Source organism: Alternaria arborescens, assembly GCF_004154835.1.
Source record: "Alternaria arborescens strain FERA 675 chromosome Unknown contig_2, whole genome shotgun sequence".
Taxonomy (NCBI): domain Eukaryota; kingdom Fungi; phylum Ascomycota; class Dothideomycetes; order Pleosporales; family Pleosporaceae; genus Alternaria; species Alternaria arborescens.
Window position 1 is genome coordinate 1250575 of NW_021167857.1, and position 13129 is coordinate 1263703.

The 13129-nt window shown below is 50.5% G+C and overlaps 5 protein-coding genes across 5 annotated transcripts; 3 read left to right on the plus strand and 2 right to left on the minus strand.

The window, feature by feature from the left end:
- Positions 1-290: 290 nt before the first annotated feature.
- Positions 291-2888, plus strand: AA0111_g1265 (hypothetical protein; the record flags this gene model as incomplete). The annotated part of the gene is made up of 2 exons (XM_028646655.1): positions 291-1135; positions 1844-2888. 2 exons carry the CDS (start codon positions 291-293, stop codon positions 2886-2888), a joined length of 1890 nt encoding a protein of 629 aa, XP_028511229.1.
- Positions 2889-3265: 377 nt separating this feature from the next.
- Positions 3266-5599, plus strand: AA0111_g1266 (hypothetical protein; the record flags this gene model as incomplete). Its single annotated transcript, XM_028646666.1, has 3 exons — positions 3266-3328; positions 3378-5462; positions 5531-5599. The coding sequence occupies 3 exons, from the start codon at positions 3266-3268 to the stop codon at positions 5597-5599; spliced, it is 2217 nt and encodes a 738-aa protein (XP_028511232.1).
- An 82-nt stretch (positions 5600-5681) lies between these two features.
- On the minus strand, positions 5682-8330 carry AA0111_g1267 (Beta-galactosidase; the record flags this gene model as incomplete). The annotated part of the gene is made up of 1 exon (XM_028646678.1): positions 5682-8330. One exon carries the CDS (start codon positions 8328-8330, stop codon positions 5682-5684), a length of 2649 nt encoding a protein of 882 aa, XP_028511231.1.
- A 760-nt stretch (positions 8331-9090) lies between these two features.
- On the minus strand, positions 9091-11108 carry AA0111_g1268 (hypothetical protein; the record flags this gene model as incomplete). The annotated part of the gene is made up of 4 exons (XM_028646689.1): positions 9091-9238; positions 9301-10131; positions 10217-10813; positions 10879-11108. 4 exons carry the CDS (start codon positions 11106-11108, stop codon positions 9091-9093), a joined length of 1806 nt encoding a protein of 601 aa, XP_028511234.1.
- Positions 11109-12627: 1519 nt separating this feature from the next.
- AA0111_g1269 (hypothetical protein) lies at positions 12628-12816 on the plus strand (the record flags this gene model as incomplete). The annotated part of the gene is made up of 1 exon (XM_028646700.1): positions 12628-12816. The coding sequence occupies one exon, from the start codon at positions 12628-12630 to the stop codon at positions 12814-12816; it is 189 nt and encodes a 62-aa protein (XP_028511233.1).
- Between the last annotated feature and the right edge of the window lie 313 nt (positions 12817-13129).

Here is a 13129-nt window from a genome sequence, read left to right on the forward strand (position 1 = left end):
CAAATGCTGCACATAGAGTAATACTACGAGCAAGTATTGCATCATCACAAGCACTCTTAAAATCCGGTGGGACACTTTTATGCAGTGAAATGTCCGAACGATGGTTGCGAAGCTCGTGAAGCTAGCTGGAGACATCAGAATTTCGACGCGTGACGTCACGCGGTTACCGATCCAGGTAGCACGAACCTACGACGACACGCTTTTCGCGCAGATCTACAATAAACTTCTTCTAACGGACAATCTGATTTACAAGGTTGTCAGCCATCATTGAACTTCTAGAGTCTGAGATCATGGTTCCCGTTGCTTTATGCCGGCACTTCAGTCGCGCCATTCAGACACGTCGAAAAGTATCTCAGTGGTACAAGGCGAAAGTCAATGGAGATACGAAAAGTGATCTGCGGCACAAATACTTTATCAAGGTCCTTGAGGACACCTTCGCATCTCTCAACCCGTTTCTCGGAACTGGCGGACCAGAACCTGCACGAAATAATGCTTCTGCTACTACCACGTCGGGTTTATCGTCTCGCAATCGCTTTACAGGATTGACCGTTGGCGAGCTTGCAGCAGTAGCCGACGAGGAAGACATAAATGAAGACACACTTTCCGAGTTCTCCGGCGTCATGTTGGAGGAAGTCGAGGAGGACAAAGAAGACGACTTCTGGGTTGCTATTGCGCTCATGCTACAGGAGCAACAGGACATGAAAGAGGTGGTACGTGAGAACTGGCAAAAATACAAGAGCGGTAAAGTCGACTTGGTTGTGGCGGCAATGACCACGGATACTGCTACCAAGCTTGCTCAGGGTACGGAAGCGAAGTTTGACCTGCTAGTAACGCGGCCAAAGAAATACTCGCAGACCAAATATCCGGTTTGGACTCTCCCCGCTGTTCTCTTCTACAACAACCACGAAGATATGCACCGATGGCCCCTCAAGGAGATTGCGAAGCCTTCCGCCAAGCTTGGAATTACAGCTGATGCCCAGAGTGAAGCGCACTTTGACTTCTGGCCAGTTTTCGCTCGCTTGAAATTTTATCTCCACAAGCACATTACTAAGGCGAACTTGATTCCGCAAGTCGTTCCGAAGGACTTCGGTGATGCCAACATTCACAGTCGAACATTGAGAGCAATCGAACTCGCGTAAGTCATGCGGATCATTGCAGAGGCAGTTAAACGCCCACCACTCCTGGACATGGTCTCTAGAGGTCTTTTGGGTATGTTTAGCGAACACACAATCCCAATGTGGCTCACATATGGCGCCCAGCTCCATTTTGATTCGCTAGACATCTTGGGTGAAGAAAGTGCTATTTTCCGTCCACGTATGGAATCTCAGTACTGCCTGACCCACTTGGTCATATCGCAGGAGGCAATTGAAAAGGACTGGGAAGATCCAATGATGCCAAAAACACCCCAGTATGTATTATACAATTCTTTCAAAGACGTATTCAATGATACGGTAAGTTGTGCCTGTACGAAACCTATCAAGAATGTACACTAACTTTGTATCTCCACCTCTGCAGAGTCCATGGGTGTTCCATGACGGATTTAGTAACAATGGGAAAGGCTCAAGAGAGATCCAAAAGTCGGTGGACATCCAATCTCCAGGATGTTGAAGAGCAAGCCTCACTACCTGTATGAACACAATACTTTGCTTTGTGGCATGATGAAGTACCATACTCTCGTCCACTGGCACGCGGCTGGCATACCACATGAAGCAACCTCATGTTCTCTCCTTTTCATGGCCCATGTCTACATGGGCACCCAGCTGAGAAGCCCTTCTGACCCCGTGTGGCCCGACATGGAGTTCATGCTCTTCAGCCAAGATCCCTGATACTTGTTACTCAAAAGGCCGCCCGAGTCGCCTGAGGAAGCACGGACACTCTTCGATATAGCTACTGGCCAGCCCACTCTCAAGCAAGTGGGGTCATATGCTCTCGATCGTTTGAACTTCAGCGATGAGTTTCTAGGCAAGCCTAGATATGATCCGAATAACAAGGCACGGTTTTCCGGAGATGCAAGCGTGTTTGGAGAGTCTGTCTACTTGCCACGCGGTGCAGGTGCCTTCTGGATCAGTAAATTACCTGGCGGAGCTTTCAACGGTCGAATCGACACCATTACCAAGGCACTTCTTGAAGCATCATCTCCTGACACAACTCGTGGCCGTCACGCTCGCGCAATGCAAGCTTCCCAGGAAAGGCAGGGACCGAAACTAGAATCCTTGAACGGAAAAGAAGGGCTAACTCCCGTTGCCATTTTGCAACATTTTGCTTTCTGGCTGCAGGCTGACATGCCAGAACTTTGTTTCGACGGAGTGTTGATGCAGCGGCAATGCTCGGATACATGGAAGGCCATCTACGAAGCGCTCGAGCGTGACCCAGCTTGTGACAGCTCCTTCTCACAATTCGAACAATCAGCGCAACATGCAGCAAATGCCATCATCACCACGTCCGTGATCGAAGGCAAGTACCCTCACTTCATGGACATAGCGCGCAATGCAATGCTTGACGATCTACAGCAGCAAGACAGCGAGCTGGGGTGCCCGCGAAGCGAGGTATGCCTGATGGACATGGTGAAGCACCACAAGAGAGTCGCAATAATGCTTACGGATGATGGACCCTTAAGTATCGACAAGTTGTATAAAGGCTGGACGGCGGCACAGAAACAACAGAAGAAAGATGGACTCGCGGCCGCTGTCGCACAGGCTGAGGATGGGCTTAGACATTTAGAGACGATGATGTACGCTCAGCTACTCGAAACCACAAGAGAAGAAGGTCGCAAGATGCGGAGACGTGGTTATTCCGGTGATCCTGAATCGGAGCTCCTGAGAGACGACCTATATTTAAAACTTCGCTCACTTGAAGCCAGGGTAAACGAGGATTGCATGGTGATGTAGTGGGTGTTGGTAGACATTGTCGAATTATCAGCGCAATCAAGTGTCGCGTCGATTGGTGGAGCGCCTGAAATATCTCACGTTCTCTAGCATCCGAGCAGTCTAGATTGTGACGCTAATTTGGGGATGTTGTCAAGCGTCATTGGTGAGGCAGCACCCTGAGACTAGCCGGTTCGGGACGGCTGCCTGAACGCTAATATATACTAGGGAGTACTGACCATCGCCTACGGTTTATTCGAGATGGCATATAAGACTCACAGAAAGACGACAACTTACACACATCACCAACTCTTTCTACATAGTTTTACATTGTTTTCCCATCGCTCACACAATATCATCGAAACGCGTTACCAGCAATACATTATTACGATTTCAACAAGATGGCGCCAATTGCAAGCCCTCTACACATCACCAATCTGACGGACGGGGAAACAATTCATCAGGTACATTACATTTTCTGGGTCGACAGAGTATAATTAACACATAGCATAGCGCTGCCTCTTGGTCACAGGTACCTTTACGCTTCCCGTCGCTGAAGGCAGTTACATCCATGTCGCTACTAAAGGTGCCAACAACGCCCAATCGTTTCCCGAGCAGACGTGGCCGATAGCAGGTGGTAACTTCAAGGCTCTTGTTATGCTCTCGCCAGGGCAGAATATCCTCGAATTTGCATACGTCTGCAATGACTGCCTCGAACACACCATCGAGATGAATGTCAACTATATTCCGCTCTTGCAATGTCCACCTCTTCATCTCGCCATAATGGTTGCCGCAGATTCTCCATGCATCATCGACTGCCCACCTTCAAAGGCCGCTGGGATTTCTTCGGCGCACTCAGACCTCGACGCAGCAATCGCCAAGGTCCGCATGGCGGCTTATATGTGGCAAGCTATGACTGCGGAAGACCTGAGGCTGCAAGGAGCTGGACGCCGATCGTTCAGGCTGGATGAGGAATGGACAGCTGACACGATCAGTCGTGACTTTCTCAATGCGCAAGTTGACGGGGCTCTCGATGGCGAAGGTGCCATGCGATCGACCGCCAAAGTCAACATCATTCGCTCTTCTAGAACCGTCAAAGAAATCCGTGATAAGGAAGTTGCACAACAGAATCCTTCCGCCCGTCGCAGCAATGGCTTGTTCGACTACTTTCTGGAAGCGCTCAAGGAAAGGGGAGGACCGTTTGCTTCTGAGGCCCATCCCATCGTTGCTGGATTGATTCTCGACTCACACTACAATGTCTCGCAGAAGCTGATCCTTGGACACGCAGCTTTGGGTTGCCATAACCCCGACGGAATCTCGCTGGGCATGTTCGGTAGCCATCTGGCCTACTCCTGGCCGCGCTTCCTAGAAGAAGTCACAGGCTGTCTTACAGATATCCGCAAACCTGGAGACAAGGTAGGTGATGACAATGGAGAGTGCAACACCATGTGGGAAGCGTGCGCCATTGGTCAAGGCGCTTTTCTCCATGAAGTCGGCCATGCACTTGGATCGCCTCATCGTTCAGGCATCATGGAGCGCGGATATGCGCAAGACTGGCCCAAGAACTTTCTCCCCAAGACCGCGTACTCTGGTCGCCTCAAAGCAGAAGGCGTACTTGTCGATCCTCATAGTACATCTAACAAAGCTCGTTGGAATCTAGCCGATGCGCTCTCCTTCCGCATGCTGCCTCATTTCCGCCTTCCCATTGATCCCGTAATCAGCGACGAAGAACGCCATGCATCCCCCGAGGCCTACGCTGAGCAAATCGATGATGAAGGTCCATCAAAACTCGTCATCGGCTCAAGCAGCGGTATCGTACGCATCACCTTCAACCACACAGAGACAACCCAACCCCTTGGCTGGATTCACAGCGCACCGAAGCGCATGGAGTACATGGAATCCGCTCTTGAAGAGCGCTTTGACCGATCTAAACCCCTACAACTCAACATCCTCGCCTACAACGGCAAGGAAACCAGCATCGGCAACGTATGGAAGGTTCTCGCCAGCAAAACGTTCATCCGCATCCCAGGCTCCAATATTCGACTCGTAAAGCGCCTAGCCTTCCCTGATGGGTCTAACAACGCTCGTCGATATGAATGGACACAGCTCCTTCACGAGAAGGGCAAGGACGGGAAAGTGCACCGCGCCGTGTCCATCGATCTGAGAGTAGGATGTCTATGGGATGGAGGTGTGGTGAAGTATGCAGATGGCCACACAAGCCATTGGGGACCTATGCGTACATATGGCAGCAAACACCATTTCGGTGGTCACGCTTCCGAGAAGCTGCGCCTCCCCGAAGGAGTGGAGATTACTTCTATCGAAGTCAACCCTAGGGATGGTGTAAGGATGCATCTCAGCAACGGCACAAGCGCAGGCGAGCTCAACATGAGGCATCACTCGGAGATTGTGAAGTTGACGCCCAGCCCTAATGAGGTTATTGTGGGATTCTTCGGCAAGAGTGAGAGGGGTGGAGGCTTTTGTGGCGTTGAGGAGTTTGGAATTATTACTGTGCAGAGAGATGTGGGGATTGCTGGACTGCCAGAAACTGTGTGGGATATGGATGAGTTGAAGAATACGAGTGGGATGGAAGGGGATGAGGTACGTGAGCATCACAATCTTGCTCTTCCTTCGATCGCATATAGAAGGATGCTAACATGGGATTGCAGGACGATAATCATTACGACCATAATGAAGACGACGAAGACGAAGAGATGGACTACGAAGATGACGAATAGCTTTAGTCTTGCTTCTTGGGTATTCTCTTTGGAAAGTTTCTGTATTATTGTTATAGTAGTATCCTATATCATAATGGCATATCTAGCTAGCGGTGAGCACCACTCTGCCACCTTCTAGTCCCTCGGCCTTTGCCTCAACAACAATCTCTCCACTAGCACCCGCTTCGCTCCTTACAATAGCCAACGCCATTCCGCTAAAGGCATTCCTCGTCGATTCTGGGAACGGCCTCATATCTGTTGGATCACCGTTGTCTGTAGCAACAATAACGCCCTGCCCAGACGTGACCTCGAAATTAATCTCGTCGGCCGCATCAGGAACCACGATACCGTTCTCATCGAGCACGGAAACATTAATGAACGAGAGATCATAGCCATCACCAGCGATCGTTGTGCGGTCTGCAGTCACGTTGAGTGTCGTAGCGGAACCAGCTGTGAACTGCGATGCCCTAGCCCATTCCTCGCCGTTCTTGTATGCGACAACGCTGATATTTCCAGGGCGGTATTGTACCCCATCCCAACGGATTCTGTAATCGTACTTACCCTTGGATTGGCGGCCAGCTGAGATGCCGTTGACGAACAGCTCCGCCTCGTCACCTGATGTGTGGACATGGACGGGTGTGATCTCGCCGATACGGTCTTCAGAAAATGTCCAATGTGGAAGGATGTGTGCCATCGGGAAGTCTGGTCTCCAGCGGGCTTGGTAGAGGAAGAAGCGGTCCTTCTTGAAACCAGCGAGATCGATGATGCCGAAGTAGGAGCTACGACTTTCGTTGGCATAAGGTGTAGGCTCACCGATGTAATCGAAGCCAGTCCAGACGAATTCGCCAGCAACGTAGGGGTGCCTATCTTGCTGCTCAAAGACCTTGTCGGGTGATGCGGCCCACTCTGGTGCATAAAGATCATAAGAGCTTACGATGTTAGTCTCTGGATCTCCGCCTTCCAGTGGCCCGCCACCGACGATGGCACTCTTGTTCGCAGTAACGGGGAAGAGATATTTGCCGCGGGTGCTGAGGGTGGATGCTGACTCAGTACTCCAGATCATCTTCTCTGGGAAGGCTTCTTTGAAACCGGGGAAACTTGCTACCCAGGAGTCTCCTTTGCCCTCACCCTGATAGTTGAGGCCAACGATATCGATGACGGCAGCAATCTCCGTGTCAGCATCAGCCTCATTCATGCCAATGGTTACTTGGCGCGTTGAGTCTTCTTCACGGACGATATTCTGGAGTGTCCTTCCGGTCTCGGTACCGGTCGAGTTGGACTGTTCGGGAAGCTCGTTACCCACACTCCATGAGATGATGGAGGGATGATTACGATCACGACGAATGAACGAGCGAGTATCTGGCTCATGCCACTCTTGGAAAATGCGATGGAAGTCATTCTCGGTCTTGGGGAAGTTCCAAGTATCGAAGATCTCATCCATAACTAGAAGGCCATACTGGTCGGCAAGGTCGAGAAACTCAGGTGCGGGTGGGTTATGCGACGTTCGAAGTGCGTTGTTGCCCATCTCTTGTAGAATCTGGATCTGACGCTCTGCAGCTCTGGTGTTGAAGGCTGCTCCAAGAGCGCCCAAGTCGTGATGGTTGCAAGACCCTTGAATGTAGATACGCTCACCGTTGATGAGAACACCTTGGTTCGGGTCGTATGCGACGGAGCGGATGCCAAAAACGGTCTCATAGCTGTCCACCACCTGACCCCCGACTGAGACGGTAGAGATAGCGACGTACTCATTCGGTGTCTGGCTGGGTGGTGGTCCCCAAAGCTTGGGATTCGCAACAGTGACTGATCCTTGTACCGATTGCTTTGTGTGGCCTGCTACATCTGCGTTCGCTGATGGAAATGTTGCGACAGCATCGCCTGTTGCTTGCTTGGAAGCTACATCACGCTCAAAGACTTCTGTAACTACCTCAACGTGCTGGCTGCTGTTACCCTTATTTTCGACCTCAATCGTTATCTCAACAGTGGCTTCTGCTTCTGAGATGCTTGGGGTAGTGACGTAGGTTCCCCACTGTCCGACGTGAACTGGGTTGACAGTGACGAGCCAAACGTTGCGATAGATTCCAGCGCCTGGGTACCAACGCGACGAGTCTAGCTTGTTGTCCAGACGGATAGCTAGAATGTTGTCTCCAGCCTTGGCATATGGAGTGAGGTCAAGGCGGAAAGAGTTGTAACCGTAAGGCCATCCACCAACGAGCTGACCGTTCAACCATACCGCAGCATACGACATGGCGCCATCAACATCGAGAAAGACAGATTTGCCAGACTGGAGGGTCTCGGCATCCATGGAGAGCGTACGTCGGTACCATCCGATACCATTGATTGGCAGTTTACCAAGACCTCCATCAACTCCAGGGGCATCAAAGGTGCCTGAAATGGCCCAGTCGTGGGGAAGGGCGACAGCCTCCCACTCTGCGTCATCGAAACTGGAAGAGACATAGCTGATATTGGCGCCTGGGGCAGGAGCAGATGGCCGCTCGTACTTTTGTCCGGTGATGAAGTCGTTTGCACAAGGCAAGATCCACGGCCTCAGACCCTCGTAGCTCAGGCCATCTGGATCCGAGGTGAAGCGCTCAAAACGCCAGTCAGCATTGAGTGACGTGCGTTGGCGACCAGATGTTTGAGATTGTCTTTTTGCGGCCACATGAGACGCTGCGACATCGACGTAGTTTGATAATATAACGCCCACGAGCAACAAACTGTACGAGTTGTACAGTGTCCGAAGGAAGCCCGTCATCACGACGAACAATAACAGGCTGAAATAAAAGTCAGTTTCAGACAAGGTTCATCTGATAAGCAGACGGAACGATGAGCTCACTGAGAGTCAATGGCAAGCGTGAAACTTGGAGTCGCTCGTTACACAGCTGATTTGTATACGAATAGAAATATGTGATGTGATAGAGCAGCACCACGGGTCATCTCCCTCCGTATCGTGCGCATGTCTCGTCATGGTCGGAAAAATGAACCTATGTTACCGTCTGGGCAGTACATAAACCGCTGCCCGTGGAATGTTTCTTGCAGTTTATTAGCCTGCAAAGGTACTTCCCCGCCATGCAAAGTGCGGGGTGGCTGTCTTGGCTATACTTGGCTACTGGCTTGAACGATGTTGCACCGGATGATGTATCCACTTTTCATGGGGAAGCTTTCACGTTGAGCGCGGAATGACGATCCTGGAGGCTGGGAGATGAGCTTCGAATGTAATGACGTCGTTGGCTAGGCCGGATGGGGTTGTCGTTCCGCTTGCTGTCTCCTCATCGTTCCGCATGTGGGGTCCGCCAGTCCAGCGAGCACCCCAATACTACCAGATGTTTAGAAAAACATAATTGTATAGAGTCTAAGGTATACAGCAACCGTTTCCGAGCTGGCAACACCAGTGATAAGGATACAGATGGAAAAGGCACGCAAACTACCCGAAACATGACGTAATGAAAAGGGATTCCCAGCATTGCTGCGATACAACCTTTCAGAATTTACAAAATCAGTAGTAAGGGAAAACATCAACGTTGAATCTCAGCAACATTCCCATTGGGTGACTTCGTATCGTGAATCTGGTCAGTATAGTCATTATGGCCCATGTACGGCTCGGCGAGCATGGGTGCTGCAGGTCCTCCTATTGCACCATACCTCTTGCGCCTACGGAAGAAGCTGTAACATGACGAGTCAGTACTTGAATTGGTATCGTGGCACTCGTAGAATGTCAAACTTACATGATAGCCCCAATGATGGCTGCCAGGAGGGGCAGAACCAGGCCGACGCAGATACCGATAATGACCTTGTTGCTGACACCTCGAGTAGTTCCATCAAGACCGTGATTCTCTTCACCGGGTGGCGCAACGTACGGTACTGGGCTACCAGTAATGGTCTTCATTGATCTGGCCTGGGGTCCAAATTCTTTGGTAGCCTTGACTTTTTCGAGCATAGTTTCCGGCCAGACAGCACTCTCGCCAGAAGGAACCACGAGAGTTCTTGTAATTGTTGCTCTTGTGGAGATTTGCTCGGAATTAGGACACATAGCAGTCGCCGTGTTCTTACAACCTACACCTGTAGTAATGGTCGAAGTAGTGTGAGTTACAAGATCCTGTCGTTTCTCAGCACCGGTGGCAGTAACTTGCGGCGGCTTGCTAGTAGCTTCGATAGCGCATGCCTCAGCGAGTGTTGTAGTGAAGATTGCTGTGGTCTTGCTTGCAACTGGACCATAGGTCATATTATGGCTTAGGGCCGGTAGATGTACCTCGATAGATGCGCCGGCTAAAGCACCTAGTGCAAAGTTGTATTCCTGAACGACCTTGAGCTTGCATTCGTCATCATCAGGTACGTAGGTGATGTTGGTCACAAATTCTGCAACGTTGGCGAAAAGAGCGAGTTCTACTCCCGCGTTGACCTCGACGTTTAAAGAGTCAGCGACTTCGCCAGCGATTCCAGTTATTTTCGGCCGGCCAACTTCGACACCGCAGTGCACGCCAACTCGAAGAACAGCTGCGATAGAAACGCTTGCGCTGACAAGCGTAACAGGTAGAAACTCAAATTGACCCCCGTTGCTGTGAGTATTGTCAGCAGAGAGTTACGACGGTTGAAAGCAATGTGAAGATCGATGCAAAGATATAGATACTAGGGATTACTCACAAGATCATGTTTGAGACAGTGTCGCCAAACATGGTAATGTCCATTGCAACACCATCATCGAGTCTAACGTGGAATCCACTGCTTACATCGATCTGCCCATCAACCTCCAGGATAAGATCGACTTGGAGTGTCACACCGAGCGTCAATGATGGGCCGACGAAGATCCCTATCGGGCTGTTGGAAGTGTACAGGTTGATTTCGTAAGCAGCTCCACCAGTAAGAACAGTGTCCATCTCTAAGTAGAGCTCCATGCCGTCGAACTGGAAGCGTAAGTTTGCTTCCTCGATCTCAGGGACATTGATATCGAATGCGAGTGGAAAGGTTGGAAAAGTGAAGTCTTCCGCATCGAAAACGTCTTTCACTTTTTCAAACACAGTGTCGGTGTAGTTGTGGGTGGAGTTGAATAGGAAGTCTACGAATGTGTTGGCAAACTCGATGGTTTCGTTCTTAGCATTGTTCACGACGCCACCGATGAGTTCGCTGGCGTCTAAGTTGTCTCCAATAGTGAGTTCGGCCTTAGCATTTCCTTTGACGTAGCACGTCTTGCATGTGACATTGATTCCAGCCTTGAGGTCCAGGTTAGTAGCTTCCACTACGCTGCACAATGAGTGTTAGCTACGATTACATTTAATAAGCTGGACTTGCAATTTTGGGATATTTACATTGATAACAGGGTGGCGCCATCCCAGCTCCTCGCCAGAGGTAGATCAGCTGTATAAGGCTCGCGTTTTTCCAGGCTGGCTACAGCCAGGCCCCGCCTTATAGCACGCCAGGTATCCTCTACAGTGTGGCCTGGAGCATTGCGGACTTGGATGGCAGAATCAAGTATTGCAGCTGCAGCACTAGCCCACAATACTGCACATGATAGGAGAAGGGTGCAAAGAACTGCCATTGAAACAAGAAGAAGAGAAGCACCAAAGGGTAAATGATCAGGCTGAGAATGACCAGGTCGGGGTAAGCAAAGCGTGAGAGTTGCTGTTGTCGATAGAGGATCAAGCCTTCTCACTTATACATTTACCTCTATCAACCTCAAAGTACCTCAAGGTGTGTACCGTTCAACAGCACGAGACTTTGCGGCGTAGCACGGACGGGGGCGGAATATGCGGGATGGAACCAAACACGCTTCAGTGCACTACTCCGCCATCAACACCATACCAGATGCGGCGATCAAGTAAGGTATAGCATCCTTCGGACTTACATCGACTAGGCTGAGGTGCTTCTGGGACGATAATCGACCCCTACCTTGTAATCCTGAGAACTTTTCGGTGATAAGACATGCTGGCCGGCATACATTCCTTGTAGCATTCGCACTCTGCTACTGGCACATACATAAGGCGGAGCATGATCTGAGCAGTGAGCAAGAGCCAAATCCGGCGGATTTAAAGCCAAGGACTTAGTACGATAAAGGCATGCAGTTTACCGTTGTGGTGAGACTGTGGATGAACTCCAGCTGCACGCTCGACCTCAGCCTTGTGGCCATAACATGCAGATACGGTCGAGCAGTGTCGATATGCGGCCATGTCTCGGCCCCTGAGAGAATACTAATCCCGCAGACAGATAAGAAAAACTGGCGCGGATAGTGTCCGTATGCTATTTATGGGAACATAACTTCTCGAGGTTGAAGCTCTCAAGCCTTCCGATGCATAGCCTGAGTGACATACCACACCTACCCCGCAGTAGATAGCTGTATGGCGTTATTGTGATGGTTGCTTTTCCCTTGCCTAGACGTGGTCCAGTTTGCGGCGCAGTAGACGCATGGTACATATTTTCAGAACACTGCAGCTCGTGAGTGACACCGTCGCGTTTCGAGTTGATGGCTTTGCAGCTTGCAGCAACTTTCTATACTTCGAATCCATGGTGTACAACAACGGACAGAAAAGGCGAGAAGCTTTGTTCTATTCACGTTCTAGATTCTGTGATCTCTAGTATGCCTTGTTGCTAAAGGCAATAGTACGCTGTTCTCCGGTAGCGATGGATAGCGCAAGAGGTAACAATCATCCTTCTAGTTGCATGCTTGATGTAGTGATTAGCGAGATAAAACTAATGCAGAGTGGATCATGCGACACCAAGAACGAAGAAGAGAGATTAGCGAAGATGATGGTAGATGAGATGTTAGGTAGAAGACCAAGTCGTGGGAGCTGCTGGCAAACGCAGCTTCCCCAGACCCATGTGAGCGCGCCCTTCCACGCTAACCTTATCAACTCAGGGTCCCTTGGCGCCCGAACGTCACCCGCTGGGTGTCGCATTGAGACAGCCACGATTCAGAAATCAGCCTTGGAGACACCTGCAGTACTCTGTCAATCCCTCGAAAAAGATCAACACGGTCTCCGACGACGCGATACCCCACTCTCAGCCACACTGCCCTCGCAACCCGAAGCAACCAAACGAAGCCGGAGGCGCATAGCGTAACCATGTCGCAAGCCTACGAGCGCGAGCAACAGAACAACTCTAGACTGGACGAGCTGGCCTCTAAAGTCTCGGCACTTCGAGGCGTCACAATAGACATCTACGACAACGCACGCGATCAACATGTCATCGACAGCACAGTACGTCCCCCTAGACCCAACGTCAAGAACATATCTACATTCCTACGAGCTTGAGCGGAACGGTCCAACTCTAACTATATTACTCCTCCATCCCTCTGCTACCCTGCTCGCTCTTTTCTAATATCACTTACTTAACGGATACATCCAAAACACTACTAACATCTCAATCACAGTCCGATACATTCTCCTCCTTCTCCACGACCCTCAAAGGTTCCGCAACACGCCTAACGCGCATGGCATCGTCGGGAAACAAAGTAGCTATCTTGAAATTATCAGGCATAATAATAGCGACTGTGGTGGTTCTATACTGGATATGGCATTTGATCTTTTAAAGTCGCAGTTTGCCTCACAATATCATCCGGCCAGG